The sequence below is a fragment of the Ischnura elegans genome, chromosome 5 (genome assembly GCF_921293095.1).
Source record: "Ischnura elegans chromosome 5, ioIscEleg1.1, whole genome shotgun sequence".
Lineage (NCBI taxonomy): Eukaryota > Metazoa > Arthropoda > Insecta > Odonata > Coenagrionidae > Ischnura > Ischnura elegans.
In genome coordinates, this window is record NC_060250.1 from 123327703 (window position 1) to 123353001 (window position 25299).

The 25299-nt window shown below is 36.9% G+C and overlaps 1 protein-coding gene across 2 annotated transcripts in view; it reads left to right on the forward strand.

Moving 5' to 3' along the window:
- LOC124159520 (dynein axonemal intermediate chain 4-like) overlaps window positions 1-25299 on the forward strand; it is a 53295-nt gene that overhangs the window by 18447 nt on the left and 9549 nt on the right. For both annotated transcript variants that reach the window (XM_046535383.1, XM_046535384.1), the window contains exons 6-15: window positions 1915-2061; window positions 4423-4515; window positions 4869-4932; window positions 8814-8885; window positions 9524-9598; window positions 10263-10346; window positions 10432-10509; window positions 10916-10993; window positions 17335-17544; window positions 22562-22671. In XM_046535383.1, the coding sequence (XP_046391339.1) occupies window positions 1915-2061; window positions 4423-4515; window positions 4869-4932; window positions 8814-8885; window positions 9524-9598; window positions 10263-10346; window positions 10432-10509; window positions 10916-10993; window positions 17335-17544; window positions 22562-22671 (1011 nt within the window). The remainder of the gene's footprint in view (window positions 1-1914; window positions 2062-4422; window positions 4516-4868; window positions 4933-8813; window positions 8886-9523; window positions 9599-10262; window positions 10347-10431; window positions 10510-10915; window positions 10994-17334; window positions 17545-22561; window positions 22672-25299) is intronic.

Consider the following 25299-nt stretch of genomic DNA (forward strand, 5'->3'; position numbering starts at 1 on the left):
AGCAGCAAAATAGATACGAAATGCAGAACACGGAGAAAATATGTTCGACCTTCCAAGTGCACAGGAGGCAAAAATATTTTGTGTACAATCCAATCAGATCCAGTTGATAGAGTGATCCAACTATTCGGACAGCACAGTAGGGGAAAACGGACACAGTAGTAAGAGCATCAGGAAGAGAGTAATGCTTTGCGGTGCGAAAGCATGGGCACTTAAGGAAGGCATTCGAGATGTAGTCCTGGAGAAAAATGGAGAAGGTGAAGGGGACGGAGAGGAAAAGGAACGACGAAGTGCTGGACATGGTGGGTGAGGAGAGGCAGCTTTTAGATGAGATGCGGAGGAGACAGGAGGTATGGATGGAGAGAGTGCTCAGCGGCGAGGGTACGATGAAAATAGGGTTAGAGGATGGAATGTTGGGTATATCAGGAAGAGAAAGGAAGAAAATAGGATTTTAGATAGAATGAATGGGAGTAGGCTTTATTGTAAATTGAAGGGAGAAGTCCATGAAGGGAGGGTAGACTGCCAGAATAATTCGTAAATACTTCATGGAAACATGCCTTAATCGGTGTAACACTGGGATGATAATAAGACCGATCCACCATAGATGTCTTAGTCCAGCGGCTGTCACTTGCTGGTCGTGTTCCGGGGTGGAAATAAAAAATTTTCTTTGAATAATTTTAGATCTTCAAGGTGTTTATGTACTACGGCGTTTTCCTATGCGTGGACAATGTTTCTTTTCTCACCAGCCATTTTTATTGGCAAACATATTATAGCTTCCTGAATTATTACACGGTTCATACAGCTCTTTGGATTTCAGTTGTAAAAAACAGGTAGATTTTCCACTTTTAAATTTGTAAGGCACCGGGTTCTTTCAAATTTCCCAATTACTACAGGTGTAATGATATCGGGGCCTGTTTGATTCCCGCGTATTCCGTCTGTCACGCACAAATTGCTTTTTGTTTTTCCCCCATGGAATTTTTGCACTTTAATCCCAACGTCACCTGCGGTAATACATTGAAAAACAAAAAAGTTTCGTCAAAACTGTAAGTGCACTTAGGGCTTATTCATTCCATGTATGGCCACCATCGGATATGACACTAATCTAAAATTTGAATGTCCATCGAGGATTCCTCCGCAATTTTTCAGTGTTCTAGGTTTCTCTAGGTTCTAGGTTTAAAGTTCGTCAACCAGCCAGTTGTATTCTTAAAATTGTCAATTTTATTTTGCAAAGCTCTTTACTCTGCCTTTTTTGCTGCTACATTGGCCCAGTGATTGGCAGTTTATTCTCTCTATAGCCGCATAAGGAGAAGTAAAGCTCCTATTCAACCTTGGAGTATTTGGCTGGGCGAAGGGTTTTCCTTGTTAGCGATAAGCCTCACTCTACTTTTCCAAGAATTTCCCGCCTGCTCGCAAAAGTTCTCGAAAAAGTCGTAAACGTTTGAGCTTGAAGCTCCGCTGCAACATTAGCCCATCTGTTGGTATCAGCAATCATTATGATATAAGTACTTCCACGAATTAAGAGCTCTACTTAAAGTGTAAAATATCCCACTTTAATGAAATAAAATTATTTAAAATGACCAAGCAAAAAATTATTCCAACTTGCACACTGGCAGGCCTTAAAATAAACTGCGTGTGGGAGAATGCTGTCATTGAAATTATTTCTTCGATTGTTTCCACAAATTAAAGAATTTATCCTAAATAACAATTGATGCAGCCTCATTAATCTAGGGAAACGGTAATGAAAATAATGCTTTGGTTACCAGACATCTAACTTCAGATCTAGTCTTGAGTGGACATGTTCATATTTAGCTGTCTACCAAGATTGTTCTTTAATTTATTGATTACATCCTCATAAAAACCTAAGTCAAGTCATAAAATATCACAAGTTTTCGCTAATTTTGTGAATTTTTCTTTTAGTTTGTCCTGATACTGGAGGAAACTGAGACAATATTTTTCCTTGAAATTGATGCCCCACAAATGGACACCTCATTGACAGCCGAAGAAAACAAAGCAACAAAGCCTCCGAAAGTTCAAAAAAGAAAACATAAAAAAGAAAAAAAGGAGGTAGAGACATTTTTCGAATATCATTATGATATGGAGAATACAGAGCTAGTTTAAACCATTGATTTTGATGAACCATTAATTTTCATTCTGCTCAATAAAAGAACAGTTCTAAATTATAAATTTCTTGAACAAGAGTTCTATGAATTCTCTGCATTATAAACTTTTTCCATATTAATTTCTATTCTGTTTAGCCTCTATTTGATGCTATTAATATAGTTTACTATGACACCCGGTTAATAAATCTTTCTCCCAGAGTTTTTTTTGTCCGCATTCAAAGCTGGCAATGCGAAAGTCTAGTTCCTATCGATAGCATACACGATTCCAATCCGTGGTTATTACAAGTTCTCAATGTATTTATATTTCACGATTCAACAAAACTGTAATTTTGCAGAGAAATTACCAGGCCCGGAACTAGGGCGGGGCAGAGGGGGCACGTTCCCCGGGCGGAAGATCACAAGGGGCGGCAAAATTTGAAAAGTTTATTAAAAAAAAGTATATAATTTTTCTAATTAAATTATTCAACGATATTTATTAATTTATAAATTATTTTCCAATTATATTTATAAAATTTCTTAATAGCAATCATACGGTGTGTAATTTCAATCGCCGCAACTCAAAAAAATAGCTTCCGGATGAATTACATTTAATTGGCGGGGAGAGAGGGAGGAAGGGAGCGAGGGAGGATCAGAGGATAGGGGCGGCAAACTGATCTTTGCCCCCCCTGGCCAAACTCCCTCTTCCGGGCCTGTTCATTTCTTCCTAACGAGTAACTCGTTGCGCGTAATTTCATTTATACCGCGTTGTGAAGGTTGATCGATACTTTAAACATTATTCTAAATGTGTCTTAAAAATACCTCGATACGGTAAAATAGTACTAACTGACATCATAATTGACCAATATTTAATTGAAACATAATTTCGGCCTAATTTTATTCCCTTTAAGATTTTTAAACAAACTTTTCCTCAAATGGATATTGAGAACTTACTTTATGTCTGCGCTCTTTGCGATTTGTTATCAGCTTTCTTTCCCCGTCCGACTACTATTTACTTAATTATTATGCATTTATTACTAAATCATAAAAAAATATTTTCTCTGTCTTAAAGTGAATCCACATCAATTTAACCCTGCGAAGTATGAATATGAAAAGATTATAAGCTATGTGGTTCATTCTTGTGCAATTAAGTGAAGTGGTCAAAATATAATTTAATGAAAGTGTAAAAAAATATGGGCCTTCAAATAAAATCGGCGTGGTTGAGAAAGTTATTTCTTCATTACTTATGATTTAGCCGTATTACACCGAAAATAATGAATACTAGCTTCCGCCGACTTTCTCCATACGGGTGCGAAGTTCATCCCTTTTGTAGTCGAATTACAATTTAATACAATTCAGATAATAAACTATAGAACCAATTTTGTTTTTCAAAAGTACGCCCAAATAAACACGAATGAATGAGAACGCGAACGGTAAAATGAATACGAACCCCCAGATGATAACGAACTCCAAGACGGAATCGAACGCCGAGAGGAAACGAACGGCCAGGCCAACTAATTGTTCGGCAGTTTATATGTTAGGTTTTCTTGATGACTTGAGGTAAGACGAAGGGGGATGGGAGAAAACGAAGAGGGGCTGGTCTGCATTGTAACCGCCATCTGTTGTAACCGCGACGCACCACTTGGAGGAAGTTAGTGATTTAGTTGCGTTCAAAGCAGTAGCGGATACAGAAAAAACTCGAGGGGAGGCGCAAAAGATATCTTGAGTTACCTTTACTTTTATCCTGATAAAAAATAATCAAGTCACATGCCGAATTTAAGAAAATTTTAATCAAATTTATTACACACGCATACAAGACAATGCCATCTTATGAAATGAAAAAGTTATAATTGTGGTTCTGCTATGTTTGGCAATACGGGCGGGCCCGCAAGGGGGGGGGGGTGCGCGCCCCCTGCGCCCCCAACTGTATCCGCCACCCGTTCAAAGTAAGCTTGACTGGTGAGCATAACGGCTGGCCCGAATTCACCGCACGAGGAAAGTGCAGACATGAACAGTGTGTTTCAGAGACTTGTACATGTTCCAACTTATTCATTTCAGTGAACAATTACTTTTTGCAATTCGGTTACATATTTTGACACATCTTTAATAGAAAGGAATCAATTTTCTTCCATCCCGGCCATAGCCGTGCTGGGAAATTGCTCTTCCAAAATCGCAAATTCAAAAAATTCTGAAATTTTCCATAAGTTAACTTGAGAATTTTTAAGATGGACATTTAAGATCATTAGTTAATTTTCTATCTCCTCTTCGTAGATTGATAGCATAAAATTAAATAATGATTGTAAAATAATTTCTTCTTGTCTCTTGAAAGCAAATAAGGAAGTCTACGGCACAGCATGAGACCCAGACCATTCCGCCATTAATGATTGACCAACAGGTGGAAACATGTGATCTACCCCTAAAGGTAAATATTCGGGATAATAGGATGCTTTCAATAGAAAAATGAAGCTCCGTTGAGTCAAATTGGATGAAAATGGAACTGAAAGACCAATTGTGCTTAAAATTAGTGATTACAGATAGGAATCTACATTTTAGAAATAGATTTTGAAATCACATGTGTAAATAATTTAAGGAATTTTTTAATGAAGATATTTTACCTCATCGTGAGATTTTGATGATTAATTTATCTAAATATTGGATAAAATGACTAATATATGAATAATGTTGGCCAATATGTTTATTCAAGAGTTTCTTTTAAAAGAATAATTTCCTTTTCTCCGAACACTATGCTAAAATACCTTTACCATTTCCTTACAGGATTTCAGTGTTACTGTCACAGATTCACAGATATATGATGGTATACAGGAAGCACTGCAACAAGGTATTTGGAGATCATCATCATCACTGGTCAGCAATCCAAAGATTGGTTTGACAAAGCTCTCCACTCAAATCTCCTATCAGCTAATTGAGATTGAGATCAAGAGAGATCATAACCTACCTATCTGGAGATAGCTGTGGAAATTAAAATTTTTAATTTCAGGCACTTATTGATAACATGAGATAAAGCACTGTTCATGCCTATTCCTTAATTTATCCTAAATGAATCAGGGAAGACTTCCTCAATTTACATGGCGTTATCTTCAACTGCTACCTTGCCAACTAAGTTTGCATTGAATAAATCCTAGGAATAAAATTATATTTCTAATGGTTTATCGATTGGTTTTGGGTGATTTTGTAATAATTTTCAAGGGATGTAATGGTAAGATGTTTGTAAGTTGGACACGGCTTAACTTGTTTTGGTGCAAGTCCTGTATTTCTCCACTTACATATTTCTGATGCATTTTTTAAAGTTAACATGACTTCGAAAATGCATGAAAAGTAATTCTCAGTTTTCCTTGGCGAATTTATTAGATACAAAAGAATAAAGCCATTGCATAAATTAATTATACGGAAATTTATATTGGAAAGTTATCCATATCCATAGCTAAGTTTTGTATAGTAAGTAGTGATACGTGAAAATCGCAAATGCTATAAATGCGATATTGATGCGATGCACGTGAATAAATGCCATATGGGCGCGATGGCAGGACTTTCATGCTAATAAACAGCAAATTTGCCTTTTCGATGGAAAAATTCGTGAATTTAGTGCCGAGCGCCGTTGAAATGCTTCGCCGACAGTTACCGCTTAATTGGCTGGGACTCCTTGGGCACTACCAGCCCATCTTCACTCACTTCCGCCGCGAACTTGTAAAAGGCGCGAAATCAACGTGTTCACCAACCTATGCGACAGTTGCCGGGAGACAGAAACGCTTCTATTTCTTCCTGGGAGTGGTGTTTTATTTAAAAAAAAAACTATGACCTTGACCACGGTTATTAAAACGCTACCAAGGATCGTTAGTGGTATATATTTAGCGATAATGACATTCTGTGTTTTGCCTTTCCGCAATTTGCATTTGAAATTGAATCGAGTTCCTTCATGGCGTCATCTCAAAGGATATTGCGTCGTCATAAATAAATCCACTCCTGGAAAGAACGTAGTTACATTTTACCCGATCCCTGCCGCATGTGCCACGGCCGCCGGGTAGTAGTCGCCACCAACTTAAATGTTTTCGGCATCCACGTCTCACCGAAACTCGTCGATCGGAGAACGCATCAACATTTTTGGGCAGCAGCGCGCGGCAGGAGGTCAGAGAGAATGAGGGCTCAAGGGGAGCCCTTCAGGGGTACAACACACCGGGGCCGGGAAACAAGTCAGAGACTTATACGCCCGATCACCCGGGGAGGGGGAGGAGAGGAAGGGAAAAGGAAAGAGGCGCCGCCGCGATAGGAGCCCGACGACGCCTCTGGGATGGGATAGGGAAGGAAGGGATGGGACGGGGAAAAACACCTCAACGCTATAGAAGAGAAAAGGGCCCAACTAAATAGCGAAACCAGGCAAAGCCATGACTGTTCTAGCGATTTTGGAGGATTATTCTATGAGGAAGAAAAATTCTTCGATCAAATCGCTAGATGCAGGAGGTCAGTTGGCACCGCGTGAACCGGGACACAGAGTAATCGTTCGGTTCTCACCTCGAGTGTGGAGGTCTCGCGGGAAACTTGCGTGAGTGCCGCCGTGAGACGCTGGCAGTGGCGTACCCAGGAATTTCGTCCGGAGTAAGGGGGGGGAGCTGGGGGAAAGTTTTTGCAAAGCAGGGTAATAAGCAGAGGGTTTTGAACTAATAGGGTGGTTTCCTATTATTTTTTATTGCCTAAATCGAAAGATTATTCCTCCTAAAGTACGCATTTCACGCTCTTAGATTTTTGAATGACGATATCTATTTTTCGCGATTAAACGAGAAGTGAAAATTTTCAAGCGCGCGAAAACGCAACGGCTAAGTAGGAATGCTGGGAAAAGTCCGTGTGACGTATTTATGGTTCCAGCTGTCGCCGTGTGAGGTGATCTTGGCGCGAGGCTTTGAGCGCTGAAACGATGCAGGCTGCTAGCAGGTAGCGCTTGGCTTAAATAAGGATTTATACCCTACCAAACGAAGGAAACTTTCCGAACTTAGGTAATTTTAATAGGTGATTATTACGAGATGTTTCCCTGAGCTCTGTGCCTCATGCATGCATTGGTAATCTCAGACAATGTAAAACTCCTATCTACTCGTATAGAAACTAGGTCCCTGTGACGTCACATGGAGTGGAATCGCATGGGTGCCGATCTGGCCTTTTTCAAATGAGGATAAAATTGACCATTGCCATTCGTCTAAACTGGGATTTCTGAAAACAAATAATTTGTATATTATGAATTCACTAATGATGGGTAAGGAATCGCAATCAATTCTTTTAGTTTTCTTTGATGAAGGAAACTACCCTATTTTAACACTTCTCACAATAGAAAAAAACTTCAATTTTCCAAGAAATCTTCTATAAATTCATGGCATTTCAATATTTTGTTTTATTTTATGATGAAGCGAAGTAATTGTGTTTTTATATCTCGGGGAGGGAGGAAAGGGGGTCCGGACCCCTCGCTACGCCACTGGACGTTGGGCCTTACTGCTTCATAGATGGTCACATGTATTTTCATCGGAAGCTACTAAGAGAGGTTGAGGGAGAACCCTGGTAGCTTCTACGATATTAAGCAAATATTTCTTGCTATCTGTGAAGAAAAAAACTGAGTTTGCTAATGCTGCATTCCACATAATTTGGACACCAGTTAACATCGTGGATGCAGGGAGGTTTTTCAGCCAGTACAATCTAGTTGTGACTGACAGGAGCAACCGGTTGAAGGAAGAAAGTGTTGAAACTTGTTCATTGTTGATGTTCAACTAGTTTAAATAATATTCAGGCTAATAATATAATTTTTAATTACTTAATTTATATCTTAAGCCTTAATTTATTATTTTTCTACCTCATAATTATTAAAACTATTCCGTATTTTTCACATAAATGTATTTCATCACACTTTGTGGTCAACTACTAATGATACATTATGAAAATAAAGAAAAAAAATGCTATAAAATGCTATACGTTAACTGCTAATGAAAGTGTTATAAAATTAAAATGAAAATGCTATTTTCACATATCTCTATAAATAAGGTAGTAGTTATAGTTATTCTAGTTATAGTTAGTTATAGTTGCATCTGCCATTCTGGCAATGGCATAGCCAGGATTTTGAACTGGAGATTTCGGGGCCCTTACAGGGTGTATGGGAAGAACCCTAGGGCAAAGGGGGTTTACGGGTCTTCCCCCAAAAATATTGGGTCTTTTGATATTGAAAACTTGATTTTTCAGAAACAGAAATTTTGTACAAGTATTTACTGAAGTATTTGATTAAAGTGTATAAATAGGGTGAAGTAAAAGCTTTAAAGGCTCAAGTTGTATTGTTGTAGCTCAATTGTAACCCGGAAAATTCCCTCCATCGCTATGCTACTGCATTCTGGTTCCAGCATGATAGGAATTAGTATTTCATATCTAACTTAAACTTTTTGCTGTCCTGAAAAAACATATGGCAAAATATGTGACAATACTCCTATTCTCATATTTAGCAGTAAGAGCAGAGAATAAACTATGTGTAATTATTTTCATGCAAATTATTTAGGCCGTATCAGAATCTCAATGTTATGAGTGATTTGCCAATATGTGTATTCCAAATGAATGCATGTCTGCTCTTTAGGCTACTGGTTTTCATTAAATTAAATTAAAAAAGAAATTTTATGAATGAATTAATACTAAACTCCCTCTGAGAATACTGCTTATTTAAACTATGTTTTATTATTTCAGATAACAGAAATGCTGAGAAGATAAGAAAATGCTTATTTCAGAGACTGTATGATAAACTGATGGATCCTAATGGTTAGTCAATGTATGACCACTTATAGCAGATAAAATTTTTGACCACTTTAACCCCTCACCTGCTTGGGCCAATTTTTTGTTTACAGGACATAGAAAAAGCTGAATAACATTTTAAAGAACCTGAGATATGTATGTGCATCATATTAAAGGTATTCTTTGAAATTACACTTGTCAATTGACTACATTTTTTGTTTCTAAAATATTTTGTTTGGAATAATTATTTAAAAAAAATAATTTCTTCCTTGCAACGAATATTATGATCTCAAGTGGGATGTGTGTTTTAGTATTTGAATGAATTAAATGCCATCATTATTTTACCTATGCAAAACTAGTATAGTCTTCTTTAATCATGTAATAAACCCATTAAGTAAATGGATTTCAGGCCCAGGGCCCTTTCGCTGACTGGCTTATCAAGGCCTGATCATCAACAAACCTAGCTGACTTAAATGTAATACTTTAACTCTGACATGTTATATTATTATTGTCTCTAACCATCTTTCTTCATGCACATTAAATAACAATGGCCACATTGAACAGCAGTTGAAATAGAATAATTGCATATTTTGTGTGTAGATAATTAATTAATCACTTTGACCGCTTGGAATTAAGGAAAATTTATCTCTATTTTATTTATACAGGTCACTTTAAGAATGATCTGTCTTACATCAACTTTCATTTGCAAATCATGGATGAAGAATTGAAGAAACTGCCATGTAAGTGCACTAAGAAAAGAACGATATATTGTAAATAATGATCATTTGCTGAAGTCATATTTCATTAAATTTGAACAAATGGATTTAATTGAGTATCATCTAAAAATTATACATGAACATCTGACAGCAATTTGCAGACATTAAATATTTTTTTCATCACATTTAATGATTATATTTCCTTGTGGACGTCATGATTATGAATTTCAATAGCTTGTATAATGTCCCTTCATATGTCTTCATGTTTTCAATCACCTACTGCATACATACTTTTTGGAGCATTTGAGTTAGTCTGAATTTGTTACTCAAATAATATACAAACACCTCATCTCCGTTTCTTTGATATACAATGTGATCAATAATTTAAATGTTTCGAATAAGTCCCTCCATACAGAATCCAAATGTTAGGCAATATTTTTCAATTTGCATATAAACACCAGCATTAAGAAAACTTCAGAATCTGTGAATGCAAATAAATCCCTACATAACTAACTACACTAAGTACTTCATTATTATTTGTCAACCTTTTTGCTGCAATTTTTGTTATTTTTACATTGTTTTCAGATGCATTTTTACATTGTTTTTAGCTGACCATGTAAAGGATAAAATTGATATAAAAATGACACTAATATTTCGTGCAAATAATGTAACTTAAATTTTCTTTCAGATGATGAACAAATAAAAATTATTTGTAAATTCATTAGAGATTATGAAGAGGATCCCAATATCGAGGAGCTTGCAGAAGAATTGGGTATGTTACCTCATTTTAGGGCAAAATATGAGAAAACTTCTTTAGAGATCCAAAATTGTCTCATGGTTTACCATTCTATCTTTAGAAAATGACTATAATGGCTTCATCGCAGAAGTGAGAAGAGTGAGAGATAAACTGCAACCTCCAAAAGAGACAGTTGAAGGTATTGTAAAACATGGTTACAAGTTCCTTCTTATGCAACAAACAATTGTAAAAAGAGAATTTGACCGACCTCATGCGAAAAGTGCTGCCAATGGGTCTGGGTAAAGTTACAAATCCACGACAAGAGTGTTTACTACTCTTTGACATGTTCCACAGATAAGAGGAATGTTAAAAGGAACTTTTACTATGAACTCTCGTGGATCAATTTTATTGTAATAATTTGTTCTTTGAAAAAAAAAAATCATTTCAATACTGCAATGAATCATGAAAGACCAAACCAATAAAAATAAAATATGAACTCAGTTTATGGAGAATTTGTTTGTGGTTTCAAAATGACTTAACTCCATATGGAGTTAAGTCATTTTGTATTAATTTAAGTATTAATTATTAATATCTTTCTTTTGCAGGAGAAGAAGAGGAGGAAGAAGAACCAATTGTTGCAGTTCAAAAACTGGAGTTAACTCCTCTCCCAGGATATGAACCTTGTAAGTAAAATTGAAGCTATTCCTTCTAGCTCCTTAAAATGAATTAGCCACATTTAGGTCCTCTTAGCTATATCTGCAGCTGCAGAAAGTTGCATAATTTACAAAAATTAGGCGCCATTAATAATTTTGATGTTTAATGGGCTACTAGAAATTTGAAAAAAAATCTTCTATATTTACATATGGTAGCATTATTTCACTATGCTCACCGTGCCCTGAAACGTATGTTGCTGTCTCTTCCAGCTATCATGTGAGTGTGTATCTTTCCTTTCATTCTTTTGTCCTTGTCCAATTCTTCTGTTGGTGAGTGGTGAGCTGCCCCAGTGCCATCCATTGGTTACTCTTGTGGGCCAAAGCAAAGGGAGTTTTCTGTGTATAAACCCCTGCTGAAATCATAGTAAATCTACACATCCTGGTAGTGCAATTGATAGAGCACCCGGCCACCAACTGGGAGGTTCTGGGATCCAGGCCTAGTAAGGCTGTATTTTTACCCTCTGATTTCTGGCTTTTTCCATCTACCACAGCACCACTGTCTTCGTCTTTTTTCTATTATACATTCCTATCCCTTTCTTTCCTTACCTGTGATTTTATTTGTATGTTTGCTCTTAAGGCATCATTGGCATTTGGGGTCTCAACATCCCAAATACATATACTCACGTATTGGCTGAATAAAGAATAGTATGGGGTAGCTGCAAAATTCACCTCTCATATGATTGAAACTATATTCAACACATGACATTCCAACACCTTATTTTTCTCTTCTATTTGGTCTGAAGTGCCCCGGGAAATTACAAACCCTGGGACCAAGAATAAGACTTTCATTCAGGGCTACAGCCACGCCCTTCCATCCTCCCAAATCGATTGGTGGCCACAAAATTTCTGAAGCTATACATATTATTATATAAAATACCACTTCATAATCTTAAAACACTAAGCATGCATGGGGAATCCATGTGGTGCCTTGCTTGGCCATACATGCATGCAATGTTAAAGAGCATTAAATGGAAAATCAGAATTAAATCCTACAGTGAAGAGAATATAAATTTGGTGGCTTAAGGTTAACAGTCACCGGTAGAGTAACAATTTAAAAATACCGTACCTTCATAATATATTAAATTAATATGAAGGTAGTATATAATATGCAGCATAAAAGTACTTGCTAATATATTTTATAGCAGTGCAACAGGACTATATACTACTTATTTGTAAGGTTCAGGTAAGCAGTGGAATAAAAAGGGTGAGAGATTGCATGATCAACGAAATATATTTGGGACTTCACCTAGTTACATCACACAAAGTCAACTGATGACCACTTTTTAGTGCGGGAAAAAGGCATTAGAAGAAACAAACAAGAATCAAAAATAAATTCCCGCCACTGCAAGCATATAAAGAAAAACAACTACCAACACAACACTTCTGACATTTGTCAACATTATTGAGGTCTAGGGTCTTAGCTGGGGACTTTTGAATTCCAAGCCATCGGGAAAATGCCCCTATTATTCTTATGTACCTTCTGTGCTGCTCTCGACTCAACATTAAACAATGAACCTAGGTTGCGTCAGACTGAAATGTTATCTAAGTGACGTGAATCATCATTGACGTTAATGTACATCATATAGTTAATATCTATAGCTCTATTTGCCCTATGGATGGATGCAAAAGGGAATGTCACCACCATGTCAAAAGAGTGGTATTCACCATTTAAAAAAGGAAATAAATAAATTGACGAAATAACTCTCAATTTATTCGGGCATGAGAGTATGGCAAATTAAATACTATACATATACATATTTATAGTACATATATCGCTCATCCTACTAAGACGGCAACCCAATTGACACGTGTGCGCAGGGGAAGGCTAAGTTTAAGGGAGGAAGAAGATCAAATGTATAAACTTTTATGGACAGTCCATAGCGGTTAAAAAGCACACATCGGGACCATTACCCTTTGCACCAACAGAGCAGCTGTCTCATTTCTCCGGGTTCCATAAACACACAGACATGGACATTGAAGTGTAGCATAGAATACTGTGGATAAAATTGCAGTTTTGATTTAATATCTATTACGGATGGTCGCATCGGGTATCTCAGATCCAAATATCCTAGGATATTGCCCTTTATCAGATACATTGGATCCAAAGTCGCGGAAGACATCGGATCTGGATCCGAAGTTACGTAGCAGAATTACAGCCGTGGAAAATAAAAAAGGCAAAATACGACTGGCACATAGTGTGACTCTTCCCAAGAGATTGAACAATCGTCAGGGGAATCTCAGCATTGTAGGATAATAACTATGTCAAAAGTAACTACGTCACAGATTTTGGAAAACCACCTTTGGCCGTCCATCAGCCCGTGCCTCTGTTGTTTTTTTTCCGAAATCACACGGACCATAAATCATTGTCTTCGCTAGGGGGGGGGGGTCCAAAACCAGGGGGAGTAATGTTTAAACAACAGGATACAAAACAAAGGGTTTCAAACTAATTTCACACCCTTAATCAAAAGAACTTCATTTTTTTAAAAATCTATTGTAAATTCATGATTTTTCTTTCTCTTATGAAGGAAAGTACTTGAATAATTACTTCATTTAATAGCAGAAATATGAAAATGCATTTGGATCCGAAAATATCCGATCCGAAAATCAAGGATCCGATCTGAATCCGGATAAAAAAAATCCAGGATCTGTCCATACCTACTACAGTAAACTCTTGATTTTACGAAGCAGGATTTTACGAAGTTTTCGATTATACGAAGTGATATTGCGGTCCCGGTGAAAAGCCTATGCTAAATACATGGCGCTATTCGATTATACGAAGTTTCGATTATACGAAATTTTTTGAATTTACGAACCTCGGCTCGGTCCCTAGGAGCAAATGGCATTCGTTTATACGAACTACGGCGAAAAAATTGTCAACAAAACTAGTTACGCCGGCGGAAGTAGCTAAAAAATCAGCGCTTCCAACTGTGGTCCATCAAAAGTGCGAAATCGTAAATGATAATGCAACTTTGGAGAGAAATGGGTCGCCAAAAACCTCACTGTGGGAATTTAGGGGGAGTAGGAGTTCAGTTAAAATATCGCGGCTGACATTATGCCCCTATTTACGTGCCTGTTCGTAAACATAGCATCGACAATAATTCGTAGTTTAACATGTCAGGAAGGTCGCGCGGAGTATTTCGTACACCGCTAATTAACCCTTTGCACTGCTGTGAACGTACTTCGAAGACTACTTGACTACTTTTCGCCGAAGCACTTCGAAGGGTCCCTAATCCGGGACCCTTTCCTCGACGAGCTCACCCTCGCTGGCCCCTGAAACTGGGCTATTTTTTAATGCATTACCTGACGCAACCCTGGGTTTCAAAGGGCAAAGGTGCCATGGGGGGAAAAAGAGTAAAGTGCGTGTTACTGTGGGGCTGTGCGTCAACCAAACGGGCACGGACAAAATAAGCCCGTTGTCATTGGGAAATTTGAAAGGCCACGGTGCTTAAAACATGTAAAATTGGAAGCCCTCCCCGTTTTTTACCATGCAAATAAAAACAGCTGGATGACCCGAGAAATTTTCCAGCAAACGGTTATACGTCTACAGAGAAAAATTGCTGGAGAGAACAGCAAAATTGTTTTAATAATGGATAATGCCACCGTTCATAAATACGTGGAAGATCGAAAATGGGCTAATGTTCGAGTCCTCTTTTTACCCCCGAACTCGACAAGCAAGTCCCAGCCCTTGGACCAAGGCATTATCCAGGATTTTAAAGTCCTATACCGGAAGAAGCTTGAGCGGTATTACTTGCGATGGATCGGTATGCATACATTCATCTATTTTGCTCATGTGCGTTTGGATATCGATTTAGATATTTTTATTCATGATTATCATTCTTTCAAATCTATTTGCTACTTTTATAAATGGGAACAGAAATTAATAACATCCCGAAATGGACGTTGATACATGCAATCCGCGCCATAATATCTTTTCGTGTATATATTGGCCTTTGTGAATGAACAACTTAAATATCTTAAGTACTGGGCTCTATTTACCGCCAATTTATATTTCAGGCTTCTCGTAATGAAGACGCACTTCCAAGTCTAACCATGAACTTTCTTCTCACGCGCTTCCCCGTTCTCCCATGCTGGGGTTCCGTCTTTCCAAAGCCGTCCCTTCCCTCCTGCCGCCTTTGGCTGATCTTGCTGACACCCACCTTACGCATCCCAAACCCCTCCTTCCCCAGCATTTCCCATTCACTCCCTCCCTAAGGAGACTGAGCTTGTGTGCGTCGCAAAAAAATACGGCCCCCAAAAGTAGACTGAGGCAGAGCTGAAGGCCATTTCCCCACCCTTCTTTGTCTTGCCCCCTCCACCAGTCCTTGTGCTGACCACACTTCTTCCCTCAGGCAATCCCCATCCCACTCTTATTCACCCCACCCACTGGGAACGTTCCCCGATTGTGGAGAAGGGCATGGTTCATCTTTACCTGCAACGGGGGGAAGTTATTAACCGGAGAGAGGCGGAAGAAGTATCTTCCACTATCGGGAAAATGGTGCCGCGCTTATAATTGTCTCTCTTCTTCTCAGCTGACTTTTCAATTGAAATTAATTTCTTTGCTCTTTCCACACTATATTTATTTACGATTATGGCGCGACTATTTTTTAGTGCTAAAACTAAGAAAATCTTTTCTCTATGTCAATGATCCTTTGCCTAACTTTCAATACGGCGGAGAAAGGAACACGAAAACTAAATGAGGTGACGGTACAGGTTTTTGCGTGTCATTTTTTTGGAATTCACGCTTGCGAACCAATACTTAACCACGTTGAGAAATGATAAAACGTCTCTTGTAGGAAAACAATCAATGTGGATAATAACGTTTATATCTATATTTCTCCGATACTGTAAGATGTTTCTCCTGTCGTTTTCCGGTTGGAACCTTGCTCCTGTCGGCATAAAAGGAGAGAAACATACTATATGAACAGGTCACCTCACACCCGGTATGAAGAATACAGTCCTGATGAAGAATTAAGTCTTTTATGGCAACGTCTGCGAAGATGATGGAACACAGTAGTCGGACGGAGAACTCAAACAGAATTTACTTCAAATATTCGCCAGAAGATAATCACATCCTACGTTATTTATGATCGTAATTGAATCTCAGTGAAAATATAGCACATTCTGCTGAAAATACGAAGTAACTCGAAATATTAACTTACGAAGGTTATTTTGGAAACGGGCTAAGACCCTTGTTTTTCTTTTTTTCTCGTCACTGAGCGATAGAGGGCGACATAAATGGCGGTTAGGCCGGCTGCCGCTAAAATTCCGTGGGTGTCAGAAACAAATATCTATCTTTTGCATACTTAATAGTAGCTATTGGCTCCTAACCACAAATTTATTACTGTTAATTCTTATAATAAACATTGCAATTCATTATTTGATTACGTTTTCTAAACTGGTCGGGAATTTCTTTAGCGATCGTTGATGTTGAAGTATGAACAAGAAATGGGAATTTTATGGTGGTAAAATTATTTAACGATTTTTCACATCATAAATCGATAGCAAAAAGCCTTTTCTATGAATTATACCGGGAATAACCACTGAAAACATTTAAATAAGACCACTAAAGACAAAAAACGGCGGAAGAAACAAAAGCGAACATTTTTTTCGTGACTTATGAAAAAGATTTGAATTTACGAAACTCGATTTTACGAAGTGCCAATTTTCCGGTCCCACTGACTTCGTAAAATCAAGAGTTTACTGTATCTATATAAATACTAGCGAAAAGCGTTGACATTTAACTGAAATTATGAGAGCCTATAATCCATTTTTGTCAGTCTTCATGCATGGATGTGCATGTCTATGGAGTGGTAAGTGGGATGATGTTGAGGATTAGCTAACCCATTGAGAAGGAGAATGTAAATATGTAAGCAATTTTTAGTGTTTAATAGATAGTACGCCTTCATATAAGTTTTGGGCAAACACCATCGATACCTGACCCGTTTAAGTGGCTCTTTTTGTTGCAATTAACCAGAGTTAACTCAAGGTGATGCCTCGATTTGGTTCTGCTCTTGGAGATTTGTCCCAAGTAAGTTGCCCAAATTATATTCAATGGCACTGACAACCAAAATGTACTGAATAATGTGATGCATATGCAAGAAGAAGCTGCAATATATATTGACATACTCAATAGATTAGTGTGTTGGTAAAAAAATTTAAACAAACATAAAAGCAATTGCGTATAATAGCTGATCATTTATTGCACCATGATATATTTCATTAAGCATTTTTCAAAGTCAATATATTGATTAATATAAGGAATTTTATCATTCTCATTTTTAAGATTTCTAACTTTTCCACTTCTTAATCAGTAATGGATTACAAGGAAGTTAAAGAGATATTGAAGAGCGATGAATTTGCTAACTACTTATCACCAAAACTCCTTTCAAATGAAGAACAATACCAGATGATATTAAGAAGCAAAGCATTTAAAAAAGCTTTGAATATTTTAGAAAATATTTTCACATACCAGAAAGAATATGATAAGTTATGTCGATCGAAGAAAATTGAATGCATACCAGGTAGGTAATAACTGCCATTTTCACCCTTATAAATTCAATCCCTTCCACTATTGATGTCCTATTGTTTAAGTACGCATATATTAGCATGACTTATCAGCTTCATACTGATGCTTGATGAAAACTTTATTGAAATAAAAAAGAATGATATTTTGCTCATTCCTTACTGACAGAAAACTGATAAATTAACGCAGATTTGCTGTAATTCATTGTAAATGCTAATGTTGTTGTCATCCCAAAGAAATATTTGAAAGCTACAGTGGATGGGTCATTAACTTAATCTTGAATATTTTTTTAGAAGAGCAATGGGAAAATCAAACAATTTATGCTCCAGTTACTACAAATAATACTTTGACACAAAATACAAAGTGCATGGCTTGTTTTTCATTTCCTGGTATTCAGTTATAATTTCAATTATTTTCGCTGGTTACTTTTGTATCCTGATTACATACAATATCCTCCACCAAAACTCGGTAACATATTCTATTCCTATCCTTTTCATGAATGAACTAATTTACTTAAGCCAACATAAATGTTTGGCTCTTGTAATTATAAGTGACTTCTGCCAAACAGCATCACGCATCATGATCTTGCATTGTCACCTAAATTTAGTTTGTCCATTACATCATCACACTATATGTCAAAAAAAAAAAGATTAACAAGTCCTACTAAATCAATATCTCCCCAAAGTAATTGCTGTAGCAATCCTAAATTGCTGTATGTTGTAGTAAAATTCACATATATTGCCTCAGGAAAAAAATTCCACCGGGGCGGAATTTGAAACATGGATGGTGGGGCTGTGCAAGTGGGGATTATTTTTGTCGCGCAAGGTCGAGTGAGAATTTGAAAATTCCTGCCTCTAAAATCTCGAGCGAGATTCAAGATTCTTTCCTATCTCATTCTGGCCACTTTCATTTCTCAATAAAATATTTTCTATCCATGCCAACAATTGGTCTTCTATTTTTGGTATTATTAGGCCATGGACAGTTTCAGTGATTAGAATTTGATAATAAAAAAGTAAAACGTTCTGAAATATACTTAAGTGCATCAACTGCCATCAAGAATACAAACATTACAATGATGCAAGGATTGATAAATATGGATTACAAGAAGTAAATGTGTAGTTTCAAAGCATTTAGGATATTCTAAGAGTATACATATTTAAAATCGATAGAAATGTAATGAGCGATTCAACTGAACTTATTATCATGTAAGTAATGATAGTTGGATATGAAATATTGGATGGAAATATGCTATGAACGGAAATTGCTGCTCAGCACTCCCAAAGGCTACGTGATATGTCCAATGTCCAATATAGCTTGATCTTCTTTCATGAAGTAGTTATTATAATATTTTAGGCTTTATTGTACATTTTGTCTAATAAACAATATAAATGTTAACGTTGGGTTAATGAGTTCGATCATGGGAAGCGTGGCTGGAAAATGTGCCAAGAAACATTGTTAAGGGTATAATTTTCTGTTTATTTAGCACTATATTTTGCAAACTATATCAGTGTATGATCTGTAATTATCAGTGACTACATGAACAGTTAAATGTATGGAAAATTTAAGAATATCGTACCTATTTGAAATATGTTAGTTGATGGTTGCCTACTTCCAGAGAGTGATGCCAATCTCCAAACAGGCCAGGCATTAAAAAAATTATAATTTTTACTATAGTCAAATTTTCAGTGTACCATTCACATTCTTTTCAGTATTACCTAGACAAAACTTAAATAAACCTACTATATAAATGAGGACAGATAAATATTTTAAATGGTAGGCTTGTTGTATTTTATATGAAACGTCATATGAAATTGACAACCGATATTTTCTAAAGTATCGGCACCCAAAACTGGTATGAATCTCTAAAACTTAAGTCAAAATAAAGACAAGAATCACATTAATAGATGATGCCATTTTTCAGCCCATAAAAATATTCCAGTTGCAACAGCAGCTAAATAATCAGTTAGAATTTTTAAAGAGAATTGAGAAACACCTTTGGAAAGGATCATTTGGAAGTTTTGTCATGCTTGCATGCGTGCAACTAGAGAACAATGGATATACTTAGCAATTGATATGCCATTGGCATCCACAGTTGAGTGACACAATTAATTCATAAGCTTAACTTATTGGAGAGCCAAGGGCGGTGATTGTTTTTCTTGAATTAGCTAAAAATAAGCTAGCTTTTCTTAGCTTACCTACAGATTGTTCATGTAAAGAAATTGTGTGGAGTCGTCAGTAAAATATTTTCCGTTGTTGAAATATTTATTTTGCCAGCAAAAGAAAGATAATATAAAATGTAAAATTTTGCTAATTACAAAGTAATTGTCACTTATACACATGTCAAAAATATAAATTTGAGATTGCATCAAATTTACATGAGAATTGAAATTTACTGCTAAAACATCGGTGAATTTGGACAAATGAAATGTAGCCTCAGTAAGGAAAGACACTATAGCAATCCACCATGATTATTTCATCATCACTCTGTATACATATATAACTTTAAATTTTAAGCTTTAATAAACCTCTCTCAAATTTTTTTGGATAGAGGTTTATTAAAGCTAGACTAAAACTCAATTACAACCGTTGTATCTGCGTACTTCCATATATGTATTTAAATGCAATAAACGAGGGGAAAATAAATGCTTGGTGGAAGAGACAGTGTGACGAAATGGAAGTATTTCAGAAGGAAGAAGAGATAGGAGTGATGTACGCCAAGGTAAAGCCGTTATCAGGTGGCAAAAGAGGGCAAGCCATGTGAAAAATTAGCAAGTCTAATGGAATGCTATCTGAGCCAGATGAGGTTCAGAGTAGATGGAAGGAGTATAACTGAAGACTAGATGTGGGAGTGAAGGAGAATGGAGAAGGTGATGTGGACAAAGAGGTGGAGGAACAACAGGGTGCTAGACATGGTGGGTGAGGAGAGGCAGTTTCTAGATGAGGTACGGAGGAGACAAAAAATTTGGATGGAGCAAATCCTGAGAGAGAGGGGGTATCGAAAGAGAAGAATGTTATTACCTGTTCAGTTAATGTTTGCGCTTGAGCTTTCGTGAGAGCCTGGACACTTCAAGGGCTTTATTGATGGGGGAGGGGTAGTACCTAGAGAGAGGGCAGGAGTAAACTTAACCTTACCAAATACATAGCCACCCTAATTTGTCACTGTGGACGTGCAAGTCCTGCGTGGCCACAGGTATTTTGGGCAAGGTGCCGAGACAATACACCAACTCATTTGGAAGGTATTGAGGATAATCCCTTCACAGAAACCCATGACATTGACAGCTACCACACTGAATGCATATGTGAATATATGGAATGCATTGGTGAAAGGCATACTTAAAGACATGCAAGAGAACGCGTGGGGTTTGGCAACTCTGCTCTGCGAGTGGATTCACGATTTTAACATGAGGGAGGTCTTAGAGCGACTGCATTTCCAAAGTGCTATGCCACACCAACTGTCTTCTGATTGGCAAATGGAAAGTCACGCGCCGAGAAACTTTCCCTCCCCTCACCTCCATTTTGCTTTAGCCACAACAGATCACCCACAAAGATGAAATGAAGAGTGCCTAGACAAGAAAAGGAAGGGATGTGAATAGGATTCAAAGGCAGAATGAAAGAAGTAAGCCTTTAGTAAAACTGTCCAAGGGAAGGGGAACTGACAAACTGCCCTGTTGAAGGGGGAAGCCCAAGTCGGGAGGGGAGACAGAGCGATAATGGCCAGATATCAGCTGAAAATCAACAAAAAGAGACTAAGATATTAGTTTGCAGTAAAAGAGAGGAGGCTAAAACAAACATCAACCTAGGAAAGCATAAGCTTCAAGAGGTGAACGAGTTCTCTTACCTGGGAAGCCGAATTACCAGCGATGGACGGAGCAAGAAAGAAATACACAGTAGAATAGTGCAGGCGAAGAGGGCTTTCTACAAAAAGAAGAATCTTCTTACAGCTGAAAATACCAGCATAGAAGTAAGGAAACAATTCATCAGATGCTACATATGGAGTATGTTTCTCCATGGAAGCGAGGCTTGGACGTTGACAGCAGCAGAGAAGTCAAGAGTGGAAGCATTCGAAATGTGGTGCTACCGAAGAATGATGAAGATAAAATGGATTGACCGTGTGAGTAACCATGAAGTGCTAAGGAGAGTAGGAGAAAAGAGAAGCCTCCTAGAAACATTAAGTAGAAGAAGGGACAACTAAGTTGGCCACATTTTGAGGCACGATGGTCTGATGAAGACAATCGTTGAAGGACAAGTGGAAGGGAAAAAGGGCAAGGGACGGCCCCGAATGAGTTATATCGGACAGGTTATAAAGGATGTAAAAGAGAATAAATATGTAGCTATGAAGAGATTAGCAGATAGGAGAGAGAAATGGAGAGCTGCGTCAAACCAATCTTAGGATTGTTGACTAATGATGATGATGATGAATACAAAGCCTCAAAATAATTTGATGGAAAATCTTATCATCATCTTTTCTATGGTTTGAATAATGCCATGATTTTATAAATTAAATTGCCAGTCAAAATTAACATGTTTTCTTTGTCTTGTCTTCACTGGGCCATAGTGAGTGATATGGCCTAGTAATTTAAATGCCCCAAAAGGCTTAGGAAATGCAATAATCGGCACACCCCTCCAATGAACTAACTCCCTACCTATGTGAACCTCTTTGAAACATTTTTCCGGCCACTGCCTTGTGTTCCGGCACCAAACCCAAACTAATGCCATAAAATTGTGTCTCTTGACCAATGACATCACACACCATATTCATTTCATTCAAATGGATACTGGGGTACATAAAACAATATTTCTTCCCAGAAATTCTTAAGGGTTCAATCCAATTTTTGAAAACTTGCTTGCCCAACATTTCGTTCTATTTTTAAATCTTCCATGTGGCGAATGAACCAAAACAATAATGTATCATATTTCTATACTCGTTTGTAGTTTTTGTCATTATGTTTGGTTAATCAAACCTGTAGAATAAGGTAATCATCCTTATGTCAACATTTTTTGCCATTGTTATCCAGAACAGCCAGATGTTGAATCAATGTACAATTTGGATCTTTTGTGGGAATTTCAAGATGAAGGAGCCAGAGGAAAAGCAGTCACCTGCATTACATGTTGCATAGAAAGTCCGGTAAGATGCTATGCATTCCCAATCAACCAGAATTTATATGCAAAATATGCAAGTTTAACCATTCCACTTCAGGGAATGCACAGTCTTCAGTGGGGAAGAAAGCATCACAAAACATTTGTGCTGCCACTATCTCTCAGCAGTAAAATGGCTTTCTGTTAAAATGGTTTGTTATTCCTCATCCAACGGGGGAATTTCAAACCAGTTAAACTATCTCCCTTTTTGACCTCCAAATATGCGATGAACTACTGGGTGTTCCCCTGAGGGTGTCCTGTAACTCCACAAAATAGAGGTGCATTAAATGACATCATGGGAATATAGGAACCAGTCCTTTAAATTCTCCTACACACATTTTAACAGAACAAATGGATTTTTTCCTTAATATACCCTATGAAAGACTACATAAAAATTCCTTCAGAAATAAACAAGATAGTCAATCAGGGGATTGGATGGGTTACATATTTGAATGCACTTCATTTTTAAGCCATTTTTGTTTACCAGTAGGAATGATGAGCTTGTTGCTAGAACACTGTTTTCCTTGAATTTTAAAGAAATCCTAGATTTGAGACGCTGTCAACTCCAGGCAAGAGGAGGCGGTAAGTCCATGAAGGCAGGCTAAACCTTGCCTGAAGTATCACAGAAAACAAGTTTTAATAGAGATATTGTTTACTACTATCTGAAACACTACGTGGGGAATGATAAGAGTATGTTTTCAAAATTACTGATATGGAAGTGACGTATCAAAGTGCATACACATAATATTTTCCAGTTTAGATTGGTGACATTCCATTAAAAAATAAAATAGTAACATTAATAACTCCAAATATAAGGTCCAATATTTTGAGGGACACAAATATTTATGATAAAGGAATGGTTTCCCAAAATGTAGGTTTAATGGACCTCTTAAGTAGTGGAGTGAGCCACCCAAGCAGAATTAAATCCAGCAATAATATAATTGGAAAGTATGCATACGTACCTACTTATGATCTTTTTTGCTTTTTTATGTATTCCCAGTGAGAAATGGGTGGTGGAATCCTCGTGGAACCCACGTGGACAATTAACGTGGATACCACGTGTTTTTGGTCGTGGAATCAACGTGGAACCCACGTGGAAATTTGGTGGAAAAATTAAAACAGCAGTTGGTGCTGTCCTAAAACCATTAAAACCTCAACCACTCTATATCTAAACCTTCTATATATGTGTCTACGATTTTTCATGTGCTCTCATGGCTGCCTTTCCACGAATTATATAAAAATAGAATGTGCGATACATTTTCACATAACTAGCGTGGTTTCAGGATGATAAATGAGGCAATGTCACACCAGAGAGTTAAGTTCCACAAATTAGAAATTCTGTTTAACATTTTATGATAATCACCACAAATCCACTTGAAATCAACGTGGATTCCACGTGGGTCCAACCACTCAATATCCACCACCACCAAATATCCACCACTCAACGTGGATTCCACGTGGGTTCCACGTGGATTCCACCACCCATTTCTCACTGGGTTGGCACACTCTTCAGGCAAAATATTACCACTGCAAATCTTTAGCAAGAGGGTTTCAACTATGAATTCTGAACAGGTCAAAAATCAGTTATTTATGAAAACATTTGTTAAGTACATATTTGTTTTAGTGTTCTTTTGATGACGATGAAAAAAATTCCCTCCTAATTATGTCATCATTTAAAGAAATAGATTTCTTAAATAAATAAATAAATAAACTTTATTGGCTCTAGGAATCCTTTCCTTTGGAGCCTAAATAAATACATAATAATAAACACTCAGATTGAGAAGGTTAACATAAAAAAAAGAAGAAATCATCAAACACTAAACCAACCAACTCAAACAACCACCTTTATACAGATTTCCAATAACATGAAACAAAATCAAAAACCATACAAAAAACATACAAACAAAAAATTGCAAGTTGCAGACGCTTATTTAAATTCAGTTATCATAAAAATAAAAAGAAAACAAAGACTTTTTGAAATTATTGAATCCTGAGATATTTTTTAATTCTTGGGGAATCGAATTCCATACATGGCATGAATTAACATAAAATGAATTTTGGTACATGGTTGTTTTATGAATAGGTACAATTAATTTATTTTTATTTCTTGTAAATCTTGTTTTTTTCATTAAGTTATCTATGTAAGGCTGGAAAATGTAACAAGGAGTTTCAGTTTTTAAAAGTTTATACATAAAGAGACCCATTTGAAATTTTCTTCTTTTTCAATTTTTAAAATTTTTAATTCCTTATAATATGGAGTGACATGCTCATAATATCCAATGTTACACACATAATGCAAGATACAATTTTGTATTTTCTGTAATTTAGATATCTGACATTTGTTAATGTTCGACGTCACCAAAGAACAGTAATCAATATGAGGAATCAACAAAGCATTCGCTAGTTTGAGTCTCAATGGTATTGGCATTAGGTTACGGAAGCATTTTAACTGGTGCAAAGATTTAATTACCTTATTAGAGATGCATGCTATGTGTTCGTCCCAAGTTAGTGTTTTATTTAGAATAACGCCTAAATTTTTAACCTTTTCAGAATAATCTATTTCTACGTCATTAACTTGAATTTTAGGCAGTGAGCCGATGTTTATGGAAGACAAGAC